The sequence below is a fragment of the Scyliorhinus torazame genome, chromosome 2 (genome assembly GCF_047496885.1).
Source record: "Scyliorhinus torazame isolate Kashiwa2021f chromosome 2, sScyTor2.1, whole genome shotgun sequence".
Classification (NCBI taxonomy): domain Eukaryota; kingdom Metazoa; phylum Chordata; class Chondrichthyes; order Carcharhiniformes; family Scyliorhinidae; genus Scyliorhinus; species Scyliorhinus torazame.
Window position 1 is genome coordinate 247,070,478 of NC_092708.1, and position 13,400 is coordinate 247,083,877.

The 13,400-nt window shown below is 48.3% G+C and overlaps 1 protein-coding gene across 4 annotated transcripts in view; it reads right to left on the reverse strand.

Moving 5' to 3' along the window:
* Positions 1-13,400, reverse strand: part of LOC140397022 (polypeptide N-acetylgalactosaminyltransferase 11-like) — a 60,287-nt gene that overhangs the window by 3,048 nt on the left and 43,839 nt on the right. For all 4 annotated transcript variants that reach the window (XM_072486067.1, XM_072486084.1, XM_072486083.1 and 1 more), the window contains 2 exons: positions 10,873-10,977; positions 873-1,010 (listed from right to left, as the gene is read on the reverse strand). In XM_072486067.1, the coding sequence (XP_072342168.1) occupies positions 873-1,010; positions 10,873-10,977 (243 nt within the window). The remainder of the gene's footprint in view (positions 1-872; positions 1,011-10,872; positions 10,978-13,400) is intronic.

Genomic DNA, 13,400 nt, shown 5'->3' on the forward strand with positions numbered 1-13,400 from the left:
ACCAACCCACCTGACCTGCACATCTTTGGACTGTGGGAGGAAACTGGAGTACCCGGAGGTCCCTGGCGCTGTGAGGCAGCATTTCTACCAAAGTGCCAAATTGCTGATCCTTATTGTTCTTCTGCAGTGTTGGTACATTCCCACAATCTCTTTGTTGGCCTATCTATCTTCTATCCCCAGACTCAATAATGCCTTTATTACAACTCTCATCTTCTATGATCTACCTTTGTCTGCAAAATCAAAACTTCCATCTCTCCTGATGTCTCTATCCTACTGATTGCCATCTCTGCAAACTTCACTCTCCATCCCATCTTTCTGGATACCCACCAATTTGTGAATAAATCTCCAGATGAGGGTGAGGAGAGGGAGTCACATCAACACATTCTGTACTAAAAGAACAGATCAGGAAGAAGACTCCACTAAGGAGAATGTTTAACATTACCTTAATAAGAAGCAGGCAAAGTTCTGGGCCAAAGTGATTGTATTTATTTGGAGGAAGCCCAGGAGTTAAAGCTGTTCAATGTGAGAGCAAGTTCAGTCAGGTAGGGGTGAGTAGCCCATTTCCCAGACATATCCAAATTCTACTCGGAAACAGGTAAGAACTGGTAAGGGTGGCAAGGACAGCCCAGAAGCTGCATCCAATAGCTTTCATTCCTTAGCCTTCAATCAGTGCTTCCTGGCAACAGCACAGCAGATCCATAACAAAATGGGAAAAGTCTTGCTATTAATCTGCATGTTAGTATTCAATGGTGGGAATCAAATACATTGTGCCATTGCATAGTTAGTTCAGTTATACCACAATAAACTATGAAACCATTGTATGGAAATATTGGTATAACATAAAAAGCTTTCCGAACAGAAACTAATATTACCCCTAGCGTCCACTGTTGTGATCCTCCACCACCATGGCATTTCATTAGACGAGGAGAGTCTGATAAATGGGTTTCAGACATATCCAAACATAGCAGGTTGGCCAGAATCAGGTCTTGTTCTTCATTGTAAATCCAAACCTGTAAACACAATCAACAAGGACTGATGGAAAGCTAAACACACAATCTCTCTAAAATATCAGCCAGGATTTTAACAGTAACAGGTGACAAGGATACCAAGTGTCCAAAGGTTAGGTGGAGTTATAGGGATAGAGCTGGGGATTGGGCCTGGGTAGGGTGCTCTTTCGGAGAACAGTGCAGACTCGATGGGCTGAATGGCCTCCTTCTGCACTGAAGGGATTCTATGATAACGTTGATATTCAAGTATGAGAGGCAGGCAGAAAGCAATCGAGACTGAACATTCAAATGCCAGGTGTTTGAGGAATGATGTCAATGTCCACTCCCTGGATTGCAGCAGTAACATGTGGCCCCAGGTTCATTGGCAGAACTGGATCTTAACTGTCTGAAATATGACTGTGTAAACAGTTCTGCTTTTAGATTCAATATTTTCCCCAGCAGCTGCTCCATCCCAATCACTGTCAAAAATTCTTTTGGTTTGTGATATTTTTGGTTTGCCACTTTTCAGATTTTAATACATGTCGATGAGCAGGTGTTGTACGCAACATTTATGCCTGTTCTCCACTGTCAGATCATAGCTGTAGGCAGCAAAGAAAATCAGCAATGTTTTAGATGTGACCTCAGTTCGTCCAGGATTTGGCAGTCTCAAGTATGACGCAAGTTACTGATTGGGCAGCACTCCTGGTGCCCCTGAAAACATTTTTGAAAAAGAAAAGAAATTACTCCAGAGTTTAAAAGAAACAATGACAGTAAATAAATATACCTCCCATAAAGCTCAAAAGAAGTGGAGCTGACTGATCGAAAGTTATCATTCAACTAGTGAATGGTCTCACTTAGGAACATAGAAATTGTGTTACGATCTGCAGAGACCGATAAATGTTTGAAAGGAAATTCAAGCTAATAGCTGAAAGAATGACGTGACAAAATTTCATCTTCTAAGACAATTACTGCAACAAAAGACTAAAAACCATCTTTGTCGGCAACGTATACCTTAAACCACAAAAAATTCCTTTTTCTTTTAGCACAACCAAAATACACGTCACATTGTGACAATTGGAAATTTGGATTATAAATGTAATGGGAAATTTAAGGGTTAAAGCCTGGGGTTAGAATGTGTAAAAAATAATTTTTTTCTGCAGTGGTCATGGTTTTAAAAAGGATTTTGTTTTGCTTCTGGAAATAGCAGATGAAATTGTCGAAGGAATGGTTTTCAGTCTAGGCTAACGGACTGTGGTTTGACTGGGGAGGTCCCTGGGGAGTTCATGTGCTTTTGCAACCTGCACAGATTGATTTTAGCTTGGGGGGGAGATGAGGTCATTGCTGGGAGGAGCCCCAAGAGGTAGTGAGTTTGGAGAAGCTTTGAGAGAGAGTGGAGCTGCGTTCTGATCTGCCAGACTGAGTCCACAATTCATTCCAAGTAGAATAATTTTTTTTAAAGAGTCAAAGTATTTAAGCAGAGCAATCTTGTCTGAAGGCAAGGAAAAGGCTAAAACAATCTAGTTAAGCAGCTATTTGAAGATATTCAGCCAGAGTCTGATGGGGTTCTACCCGAAGCCAAATCTTTTTGTAAAGCATGTATTCCTCTGTGCCCTGCTAATTTGAAGTTTGACTAAGAGCTATATCTTTATTTTCTTGTTTTTAAATGGATGTAAGCTGTTCTTTTTGGGCGTGAAATTAAAAGTTTAACTTGCATTCAGAATAAAGTTTTGTTTTATAATCACCAAAGCCGATTTTGTCGTGCAATCAATCCTAGATCGAATTATTCTTTCAGCATAGTCTTAAAATAAACTAAAATATTGGGCTTTCAGTCCAGTATCCTAGCCACTGTTGGGGTCTGGTCTGGGATTGTTATCTCATTTCTAATTTACTCTGGTCTGTAAGTAGGCATTCAACTTTCCCAGAACGAATCCAAAGTGATACATAGCTCTCGAGTTTACTTCTGTTCTTTTCCTTTCTCAGCCTGAGAAATTTTAATCTCAGAAATATCTTTCAGTGAGGCTTCCCCCCTCTGAGATTCTTCCTCTAGTGGAAGCTAGGCGATCTCCAGCCTCTTTTTAACTCCACAAATTTGGTCGTCTTCAATCCAAGCCTGAGCTCCCACCAACCAGCATTCCTATGTGAACAAGTGACTTGCTGCCTCTTGCTACTTTCCCTCTCCCAGATCATGGTTGACTAACTCTGAGTGTCCAGGAATATCCTAGACCCATCTCAGGAGCAATGTGAATCATCCAGGCCTTGCATCCAGGTGGAAACACGGATTAGCTATCCTCAAGATCACAATTCTGTTTTATCCTGGAAATAAATGGACAGTTTAAAACAAAATTGTTTACAACTCAACATTCGCAACACTTTTCTGGGTTTTGGAGATGGCAGAGAGCAGGGATTGAGAGGATGGGGGATATGTTTATAGAGGGGAGCTTTCTTAGCCTGAGGGAGCTGGAGGAGAAATTTGGATTTGCGAGGGGAAACAAATGTAGGTACCTGCAGGTGCGAGACTTCCTACGTAGGCAGCTTTCAACCTTCCCAAGGTCATACCACCAAGGGTGGTACAGGACAGAGTAGTTTCCAGAGTGTAGGTGGGAGAAGGGCGGGACTCTAACATCTACAAGGAACTCATGTGGTCAGAGGAGACTCAGACGGAGGAGCTGAAGCACAAGTGGGAAGAGGAGCTGGGAGGCGAGATAGAGGACGGTCTCTGGGTGGACGGGTTGAGTAGAGTCAACGCGTCCACAACATGGGCCAGGTTCAGCCTGATACAATTCAAGGTCGTTAATCAGGCTCACATGACCGTGGCCCGGATGAGCAGGTTCTTTGGGGTGGAAGATAGGTGCGCAAGGTGTGTGGGAGGGCCAGCGAACCATGTCCACATGTTCTGGACATGCCCAAAGCTTAGGGGATTCTGGCAGGGATTTGCGGATGTCATGTCCATGGTGTTAAAAGCAAGGGTGGCATTCAGTCCAGAGGTGGCGATTTTCGTGAAGATCCGGGAATCCAGGAGAAAGAGGCAGACGTTCTGGACTTTGCTTCCCTGGTAGCCCTGATATTATTAGCTTGGAGGGACTCAAAGCCTCCTAAGTCAGAGACCTGGCTATCGAACATGGCTAGCTTTCTCTGCTTGGAGAAAATCAAGTTCGTCTTGAGGGTCAATGTTAGGGTTCGCCCGGAGATGGCAGCCATTCGTCAACTTCTTTGCGGCAATTTTTTTTAAAAATAATTTTTATTAAAGTTTTTCATAAAATATCAATAACAAAATGAGAAAGAAAAAAGAACCCAACAAAACACAATCTAAAAAAGCACCCCCCAAACCCCTCCCCCACTGTACATAAATAATAAATTAACATGAACACCCCGACTGAACACAACAGGTGTATACACCCCCTCAGACCATCCAGTGTAAATAACAAACAAAAATAAAGTAAACCCCCCCCCCCCTCCCCCGAGGTGCTGCTGCCATTGACCAATATCTACCGTTCTGCCAGAAAGTCTAAGAACGGTTGCCACCGCCTAAAGAACCCTTGTACCGACCCTCTCAAGGCGAATTTCACCCTCTCCAATTTAATGAACCCCGCCATATCGCTGATCCAGGATTCCACGCTTGGGGGGCCTCGCATCTTTCCACTGAAGGAGAATCCTTCACCGGGCTACCAGGGACGCAAAGGCCAGAATTCCGGCCTCTTTCGCCTCCTGCTCCTATGCCACCCCAAATATTGCGAGCCCCCAGCTCGGTCTCACCCTGGATCCTACCACCCTCGACACTGTCCTCGCTACACCCTTCCAAAATTCCTCCAGCGCTGGGCATGCCCAGAACATATGGGTGTGATTTGCTGGGCTCCCTGAGCACCTAACACACCTGTCCTCACCCCAAAAAACCGGCTCATCCTTGTCCCGGTCATGTGTGCCCTGTGCAGCACCTTAAACTGTATGAAGCTGAGCCTCGCGCACGAAGAGGAAGAATTCACCCTCCCGAGGGCATCTGCCCACATCCCCCTTCGATCTCCTCTCCCAACTCCTCCTCCCACTTACCTTTCAACTCCACCACCGAGGCCTCCTCCTCCTCCTGCATCACCTGGTAAGTTTCCGAGATCTTCCCCACTCCCACCATCCCCCCCACTGTGTGTGGCAGTAGCCGCGGGAATTCCACCACTTGCTGTCTGGCAAACGCCCTTATCTATAAGTACCTGAAGGTGTTCCCCGGGGGGAGCCCGTATTTCTCCTCCAGCTCACCCAAGCTCGCGAACTTCCCGTCCACAAACAAGTCCCCCAACTTTCGTATCCCTGCCCTGTGCCACCTCGAAAACCCTCCACCTGTTCTTCCTGGGGCGAACCGGTGGTTCCCTCGCAATGGGGTCCACGCCGAGGCCCCAACTTCCCCCCCCCCTATGCCGCCTCCACTGCCCCCACATTTTGAGGGCCGCCACCACCACCGGGCTCGTGGTATACCTCCTTGGAGGGAGCGGCAGCGGTGCTGTTGCCAGCGCACCCAGATTCGTACCCACACAGGACGCCGTCTCCAGCCTCTTCCATGCAGCCCCCTCCCCCTCCATCCCCCACTTGCGCACCATTGTCGCATTGGCGGCCCAGCGCCAGCCCCCCCCCTATCTCTACTCCACTCCAGGAACACCCTTCTCACCCTCCGAGTCCCTCGCGCCCACACAAACCATTATACTCCTGTTAACCCACCTGAAAAAAGCCTTCGGGATAAACACTGGGAGGCACTGGAACAGGAACAAAAACCTTGGGAGCACCGTCATTTTGATTGACTGCACCCTACCCGCCAAGGACAGCGGCAACGCGTCCCACCTCTTGAACTCCTCCTCCTCCATTTGCTCCACCAGCCTTGTAAAGTTAAGCCTATGCAGGGCCCCCCAGCTCCTGGCCACCTGCACCCGCAAATATCTGAAGCTCCTCTCCGCCCTTTTTAATGGGAGCTCGCCAATCCCCCTCTCCTGGTCCCCTAGCTGAACTACGAACAGCTCGCTCTTCCCCATATTGAGCTTGTGCCCCGAAAAGTCCCCGAATTCACTAAGGATCCTCATTACCTCTGGCATTCCTCCCAACGGGTCCGCCACATACAGCAGCAGGTCGTCTGCATAAAGCAACACCCTATGCTCCTCCCCACCCCGCACCAACCCCCTCCAGTTCCTCGACGCTCTCAGTGCCATAGCCAGGGGTTCAATCGCCAGTGCGAAGAGCAGGGGGGACAGGGGACACCCCTGTCTTGTCCCTCGGTGCAACTGAAACTACTCTGACCTATTCCTATTTGTGGCCACACTCGCCATCGGGACCTCGTACAACAGCCTAACCCACCTGACAAACCCCACCCCAAACCCGAACCTCTTCAGCATCTCCCACAGGTACCCCCACTCTACCCTATCGAAGGCTTTCTCAGCGTCCATCGCCACCACTATCTCCGCCTCCCTCTCCCTCGCCGGCATCATGATAACGTTCAAAAGCCTCCGCACATTCGCGTTCAACTGTCTCCCCGCCTGGTCTTCATGGATGATCTGCGGCACACAATCCTCAATCCTCGTGGTTAAGACCTTCGCCAGCACCTTGGCATCTACATTTAGCAAGGAAATCGGTCTGTAAGACCCACATTGCAGGGGATCCTTGTCCCGCTTCAGGATCAAGGAGATCAGTGCCCGGGACATCGTCGGGGGTAAAGCCCACCCCCCCCCCTTTGCCTCATTAAAGGTCCTAACTAACAGCGGGCCCAACAGGTCCATATATTTTTTATAGAACTCGGCCGGGAAACCGTCCGGCCCCGGTGCCTTCCCCGCCTGCATGCTTCCTATCCATTTGATCAGCTCCTCCAGCCCAATCGGGGCCCCCAGTCTCGCCACCAGTCCCTCTTCCACCTTTGGAAATCTCAATTGGTCCATGAAACGGCCCATCCCTCCCTCCTCCCGTGGGGGCTCGGATCGGTACAATTCATCGTAGAAGTCCCTGAAGACCCCATTGATGCCAACCCCACTCCGCACCACGCTCCTTCCCCTGTCCTTAACTCCCCCGATCTCCCTCGCTGCGTCCCGCTTCCGAAGCTGATGCGCCAGCATCCGGCTTGCCTTTTCCCCATACTCGTAGACCGCCCCCTGAGCCTTCCCCCACTGCACCTCCGCCTTCCTGATGGTCACCAGGTCGAATTCGGCCTGGAGGCTGCGCCTCTTCCTCAACAATCCTTCCTCAGGCTCTTCCGCATACCTCCTGTCTACCCTCACCATCTCCCCCACCAGCCTCTCCCTCACCCCCCGCTCCTTGTGGGCCCTAACGGAGATCAGCTCTCCTCTCACCACCGCCTTCAGTGCCTCCCATACCATCCCCACTCGGACCTCCCCGTTGTCGTTGGTCTCCAAGTACCTCTCTATACTTCCTCGGACCCGCTCGCTCATCTCCTCGCCCGCCAAGCCCCCCTCCAAGCGCCACAGCGGGCACTGGTCCCTCTCCTCCCCCATCTCCAAGTCCACCCAATGCGGGGCGTGGTCCGAAATGGCTATTGCCGAATACTCGGTATCCTCTACTCTCGCTATCAGCGCCCTACTCAAAATGAAAAAGTCAATTCGAGAATAAGCCTTATGGACATGTGAGAAGAATGAAAATTCCCTAGCCCCCGGCCTTGCAAATCTCCAAGGGCCCACCCCTCCCATTTGGTCCATAAATCCCCTCAACACTCTAGCCGCCGCCGGCTTCCTACCCGTCCTAGACCTGGAGCGATCCAGTGCCGGATCCAACACCGTGTTAAAGTCTCCCCCCATTATCAGGCCCCCACTTCCAAGTCTGGGATCCGACCCAACATATGCCGCATAAAAACCCACATCGTCCCAGTTCGGAGCATACACATCGACCAGTACCACCCTCTCTCCCTGCAACTTACCACTTACCATTATGTACCTCCCGCCATTATCTGCCACAATGCTCGACGCCTCGAATGACACCACCTTTCCCACCAAGATCGCCACCCCTCGACTTTTGGCATCCAGCCCTGAATGAAACACCTGACCTACCCACCCTTTCCTCAGTCTTACCTGGTCTGCCACCTTCAGGTGTGTCTCCTGGAGCATAACCGCATCCGCCTTGAGCCCCTTCAGGTGCGCAAACACGCGGGCCCGCTTAACTGGCCCATTCAGTCCCCTTACATTCCAGGTTATCAGCCGGATCAGGGGCTACCCGCCCCCCTCCCCCGTCAACTTGCCATGACCCCTCCTCGGCCAGCCACGCGCCCGCACCCCACACCCGGCCTGTTCCCCACAGCGGCATACCCCCGTCTCGACCCCCCCCCCCCACTCACTCCAGCTCCTCCTTGACCTTAGCAGCAGCAACTCGATCGCGCTCTCCACCTACCAGGCCTGGCTACCAACCAAAACAGTGCCCAACCCGCCCCATCCACCCTCCCCAACCCGAAAGAGAAAAACACCGAGAAAAAGAAACCCAAAACAATGCAAAGGGCCCCCCCCAACCAAAAATAGGCATAACATATCCACCGCAGTCCTCAGTCGCCCATCCCGACCCTCAGTCTGTGTCTAGGTTCTCGGGCTGAACAAAGGCCCACGTCTCCTCCGGAGACTCAAAATAATGGTGCCGGTCCTTGTAGGTAACCCAGTCGCACCGGCTGCAACATGCCAAACTTCACCTCCTTCCTGTGCAGCACCGCCTTCGCTCGATTGTACCCGGCCCTCCTCTTCGCCACCTCCGCACTCCAGTCCTGATATATCCGAACCTCCGCGTTTTCCCACCTGCTGCTCCTCTCCTTCTTGGCCCACCTGGGCACACACTCACGATCGACGAACCGATGGAACCGCACCAGCACCGCCCGTGGAGGCTCGTTAGTCTTGGGCCTGCTCGCCAACACTCTATGGGCCCCTTCCAGCTCCAGGGGCCCCTGGAAGGACCCCACTCCCATCAGCGAGTCCAACATGGTGACCACATAGGCCCCCACGTCCAGCCCCTCCGTGAGGCCCAGAATCCGCAGATTCTTCCGCCTCGACCGATTCTCCATCTCCTCGAACCGCTCCTGCCATTTCTTGTGGAGCGCCTCGTGCGCCTCCACCTTTACCGCCAGGCCTAAGATCTCATCCTCATTGTCAGAGATCTTTTGTCGAGCCTCTCGGATCGCCACCCCCTGGGCCGTCTGTGTCTCCAGCAGCTTATCAATAGAAGCCTTCATTGGCTCTAGCAGGTCCGTTTTAATCTCTCTGAGGCAGCGCTGGATACCCTCCTGTTGCTCCTCGGCCCACTGCCTCCACGCTGCCTGGTCTCCGCCCGCCGCCATTTTGTCCTTCTTCCCTCCCTTCTTCTGGTCCACCACCACCTTTTTTGTTGCCCCGCTCCTAGTTAAAGCCATATACTGAAGGGGAGCTATTATTAACTCCTTCCCACACCGGGAAACGTCGGAAAAGTGCCCTTGGGGGCCCTGAAGAGAGCCCAAAAGTCCGTTTTTGCAGGAGCCGCCGAATGTGCAACTTAGCTCCGCATAGCCGCAACCGGAAGTCTCGAGAGGGAATCCTTTTGGCAGTGTTCGATTCACCAATCTGCCCCAAAAAGTCTATGGAAACGCCTGAAAAAGGTCTGACAGTCCGTTCCAGACCGGTGCTGCCGAATGCGCGACCTACTCCTCCATGGCCGCCACCGGAAGCCTCGTCCCCGCTTCTTCAATGGCCTTGGTAGATCCTTTCACAGTTGTTCCCTCTGCTGCTAGAATTCACCTTTAATAGAGGCCTTCAAGTCAGCTTGCAGCTTTAAGCTTGCCCTTCCCCCGCCTGCATGCTGGAAGAGGCCCCTCTCTCCCCTACAGTTAAGCCAAATCTTTTACTGTTTCTGCCGGGTCTGGTAACCAAAAGACATACCATTCCTGGGGGACACTGTCAGGGGAATGTTGCAGTCTTCTTCCCACACCAGGCAATGTCAAACAAATGCCGTGGGGGCCCTGTAAAAGAGCCAAAAGTCCGTTCCAAGCGGGAGCTACTGAATATGCGACCTAGCTCTGCATAGCCGCACCCGGAAGTCCTCTTTGCGGCAAATTAATCGTCAGCAGAAGGGGGGGGGGATTTGCTTAGTTTAGAGTAAGGGGTTAGTAAAGGTGGGACCTGTAAGGGAGGAAGACGGCTTTTGCACTATGTTTATAAATTCATGTACATTGTTTACTTTGGTGTTGTTGTAAAACCATTAAAAAAAAACCTCAGTAAAATGTTTATTTAAAAAAAATTGTTAGAAAATACCCAAATTATTTGGTCTTTGTCTGCCCAATAACTAGTCACCAGGTTTGTAAATTTAAACCATTTCTTTTTATTAACAATAACTGTAATTAATAAGGCAGAAAATACAATGTTGTCCGATAGAAGGATCCAGGCTTTGAAGGCACAAAAGACCAGAAACATAAAAATATATTATAGTTAACTCCGCAATAAATTTGTTCCAATCCACCCCACCTCAACCCATGAGACACCAACTATCTAGCTCACTTTTGGGAAGAAAAATGATTAATTCATACCTTTCAAAAGGGTGCAAAATGAATCCAATCAAAATGTGAATCATAGCTTATCACTGCTTTGAACAAGCGAGCAGCTGAAGCTCTCTGGCCAAATGTTTTACCAGATTAGATTCCAAGGCTGTGTTACAAGTCGAATCAGAATTCTTCAACCAAGGAGGGAAAGAAACAACAGCCTGGGGTTGTGCCTCTGATGCTGGATGAGAACAGGATTAGGATCAGGTTTACAGATTGATTGTGGCCAAAATGCTTGGAGACTTTGAACATGGAAAAGTTTTAATCCAAAATCAGAATTCAAAATTCATGTGAACCAAGGCCAATTTCTCTGCACAAAGTAGAAGGACTTGATTTAATGGTGAAATAAATCTCAGAAGAGCTGCTCACCTGATTTGAATCTGTCCAATCGCATTCTTTAACCACCACAATGCCTCCTTTTTGATCAGGATATTTTTGGGCAGCCAGGCATTTACTCGTCTGAAGATTGTACAGCTGCAGACAGAAAACAATAAAGAGGTACTGTACCCAAATTTGAGGTTACTGCAAGGAAAAGATCAATAAATCATATTGACAATCTAATTTAAACATTTTGGATTAAAAGTGCAGCGTATATCAAAGCAAACACGATCATTCTTTGGTAACATTTCTATCTAGAAAAGACCTGACGCTATTACTGCCCCATTATTTAAACTTAAAGAGAGTTCATACAGCCTCCGAGATATTAATTACACACTGTAACCTCTCCAGTCTGCTGAAATACACAGGACTGAAGTGGGAAATGGTTCAAAAGGGCACTTGGCACAGAAGATGGCTGCCTGACACACAAGATGGAGACACAGAGAATAAAGCAGACATAACTGATGCCTGGAGTCCAGCGGGGTGCCAGTAGGACAGATAGGAACAGATCCAGGACAAAGGAAGATTAAGAAATACATAAATGCGGGACACCACTTGAATAAAGCTGACTTCAGCCAAGGTGTACACAATGATATGCTGATACGAATGTCTTGGGCCATTTCCTAAAACAAAGGGACAATCGATACTACCTTCCTGCTGCCTGTAACCTGTTAAACCTCTTTGACTGTGGCCATGTGTAAATGGCAAATGCTTACAAATAGCGATGTACAATCTATAAAATGTTTAAAGATAACAAGGGGATAATTGTTTTGTATCTGGGCTCATTGTGATAGCGATGTACAATCTATAAAATGTTTAAAGATAACAAGGTGATAATTGTTTTGTATCTGGGCTCATTGTGAACCCAAAGTATAAAATGAATGACTGCCATTCAAACCGGGAGAAAAGCTGGCTACTGTACCGCGGGGTACATACGCTTTCTCCCAAAGCTTTGTGTAACAATAAAACTGCATTTATTTGATCACAGCAAGTCTGACTCTTGAAGTGGTTGATTTTTCCCACAACAGGACCAAGTTACCCCACTGTTACCAGACTCCTGAATGGCCCGCTCATGGACATAAATGATCTCTCTACGCATCTTCTCTACTGTTGTTAGCACTAGACTCTGTATGCTTCACCTGATGGCTATGTATTTATATTGTCCTATGTTTTTCATGTATGGAACGATCTGCCTGGACTGTACCCAGAACAATACTTTTCATTGTACCTCCGTACACGTGGCAAATCTAAATCTAAAGTCATTTACGGATTGTGTAATTTTCTGGATTATAGAATGACGTTAGAATGTCCAACCACAAGTGAGTGAACCTGAACAAAATCCGTAAATACAAATATTGAAGCATAAAACAGTGATAAAACATCATAAAGCAGTATTAAAAATTCTTTAGCTTATCCAGATATTCTTTAGCTTATCCAGATATTGTATCTTCCATGTATCCACCCCAAAGTACTGTATTAAAATGATGCCTGGAGTTCATTTGGATCAGCTGAAAACAATTCCTGATAACTGGTATTTCCAAATATTAGATTTCCAGACTGGAGTGGTTGCAGTGCATCACATTTTAATAAAAATATACAATAAGTTCAAGTCCAAGTCATGTAATTTTCCCAAACTAACTATTGGTAAAGTGATCACAGTGCCAGAGGGAAACAAAGCATGGAATACATATAGATTTCCCGGTCTCTGTTAAGCCAGCAATGGGAATGCTTTACTCAACTAATGGAAGAAAGGGAATTTGAGACGAGCATGATGGGAAACTATGTGCACTTTATAGTAGTTGTTTATACCACAACCCTGTTAGATATCTGGAAACTTACACCCATTTCTGAATAGATAGGTTATGGTACAAACAGCAAGATTATTCTAAACCTCATGAGGCTCAGCGAGTCAATCGTTTTGAGTGCTTAAATCCAGCAGGGAAAAAGCCTTTTTTGTTTCTCTTCATTAATTTTTTCCAATTTAACACGGAAATGAGAATGTCAGGCACAATTCATCATCTTATGAAGAGAGGGTAGCATAGTTGTAATGTCACTGGGCTAGTAATTCAGAGGCTCAGGTTGTTAAGCTCTGGGGGGAAAGGTTTACATGCCACCATGGCATCTGACAGAAGCTACATTTTTTTTTCTTTAGATCTGGAATGTAAAGCTAGTCTCAATGCTAACCATAAAATTTATCATTGATTGTTGTAAAAACTCATCTGGTTCACTCGGGTGAGAATGAGTGGGTTTTTTCAGGGGGCAGCAGATGAGTGTGCGAGGTGTCGGCGGGGCCAGCAAATCACGCGCACATGTTTTGGGGTTGCGAAAAATTGGGATGATTCTGGGTGGGAGTGTTTGCAGTCTTAGCCAGGATAGTGGAGGAGGAGGTGGACGCGCATCCTTTGGTGGCGATATTTGGCGTTTCAGAGAAGCCGGAGCTCATGGAGAGGAGGAACGCCGATGCCATGGCCTTCGCCGCTCTGATTGCACGCCAACGAATTTTGCTGGAGTGCCGGTCG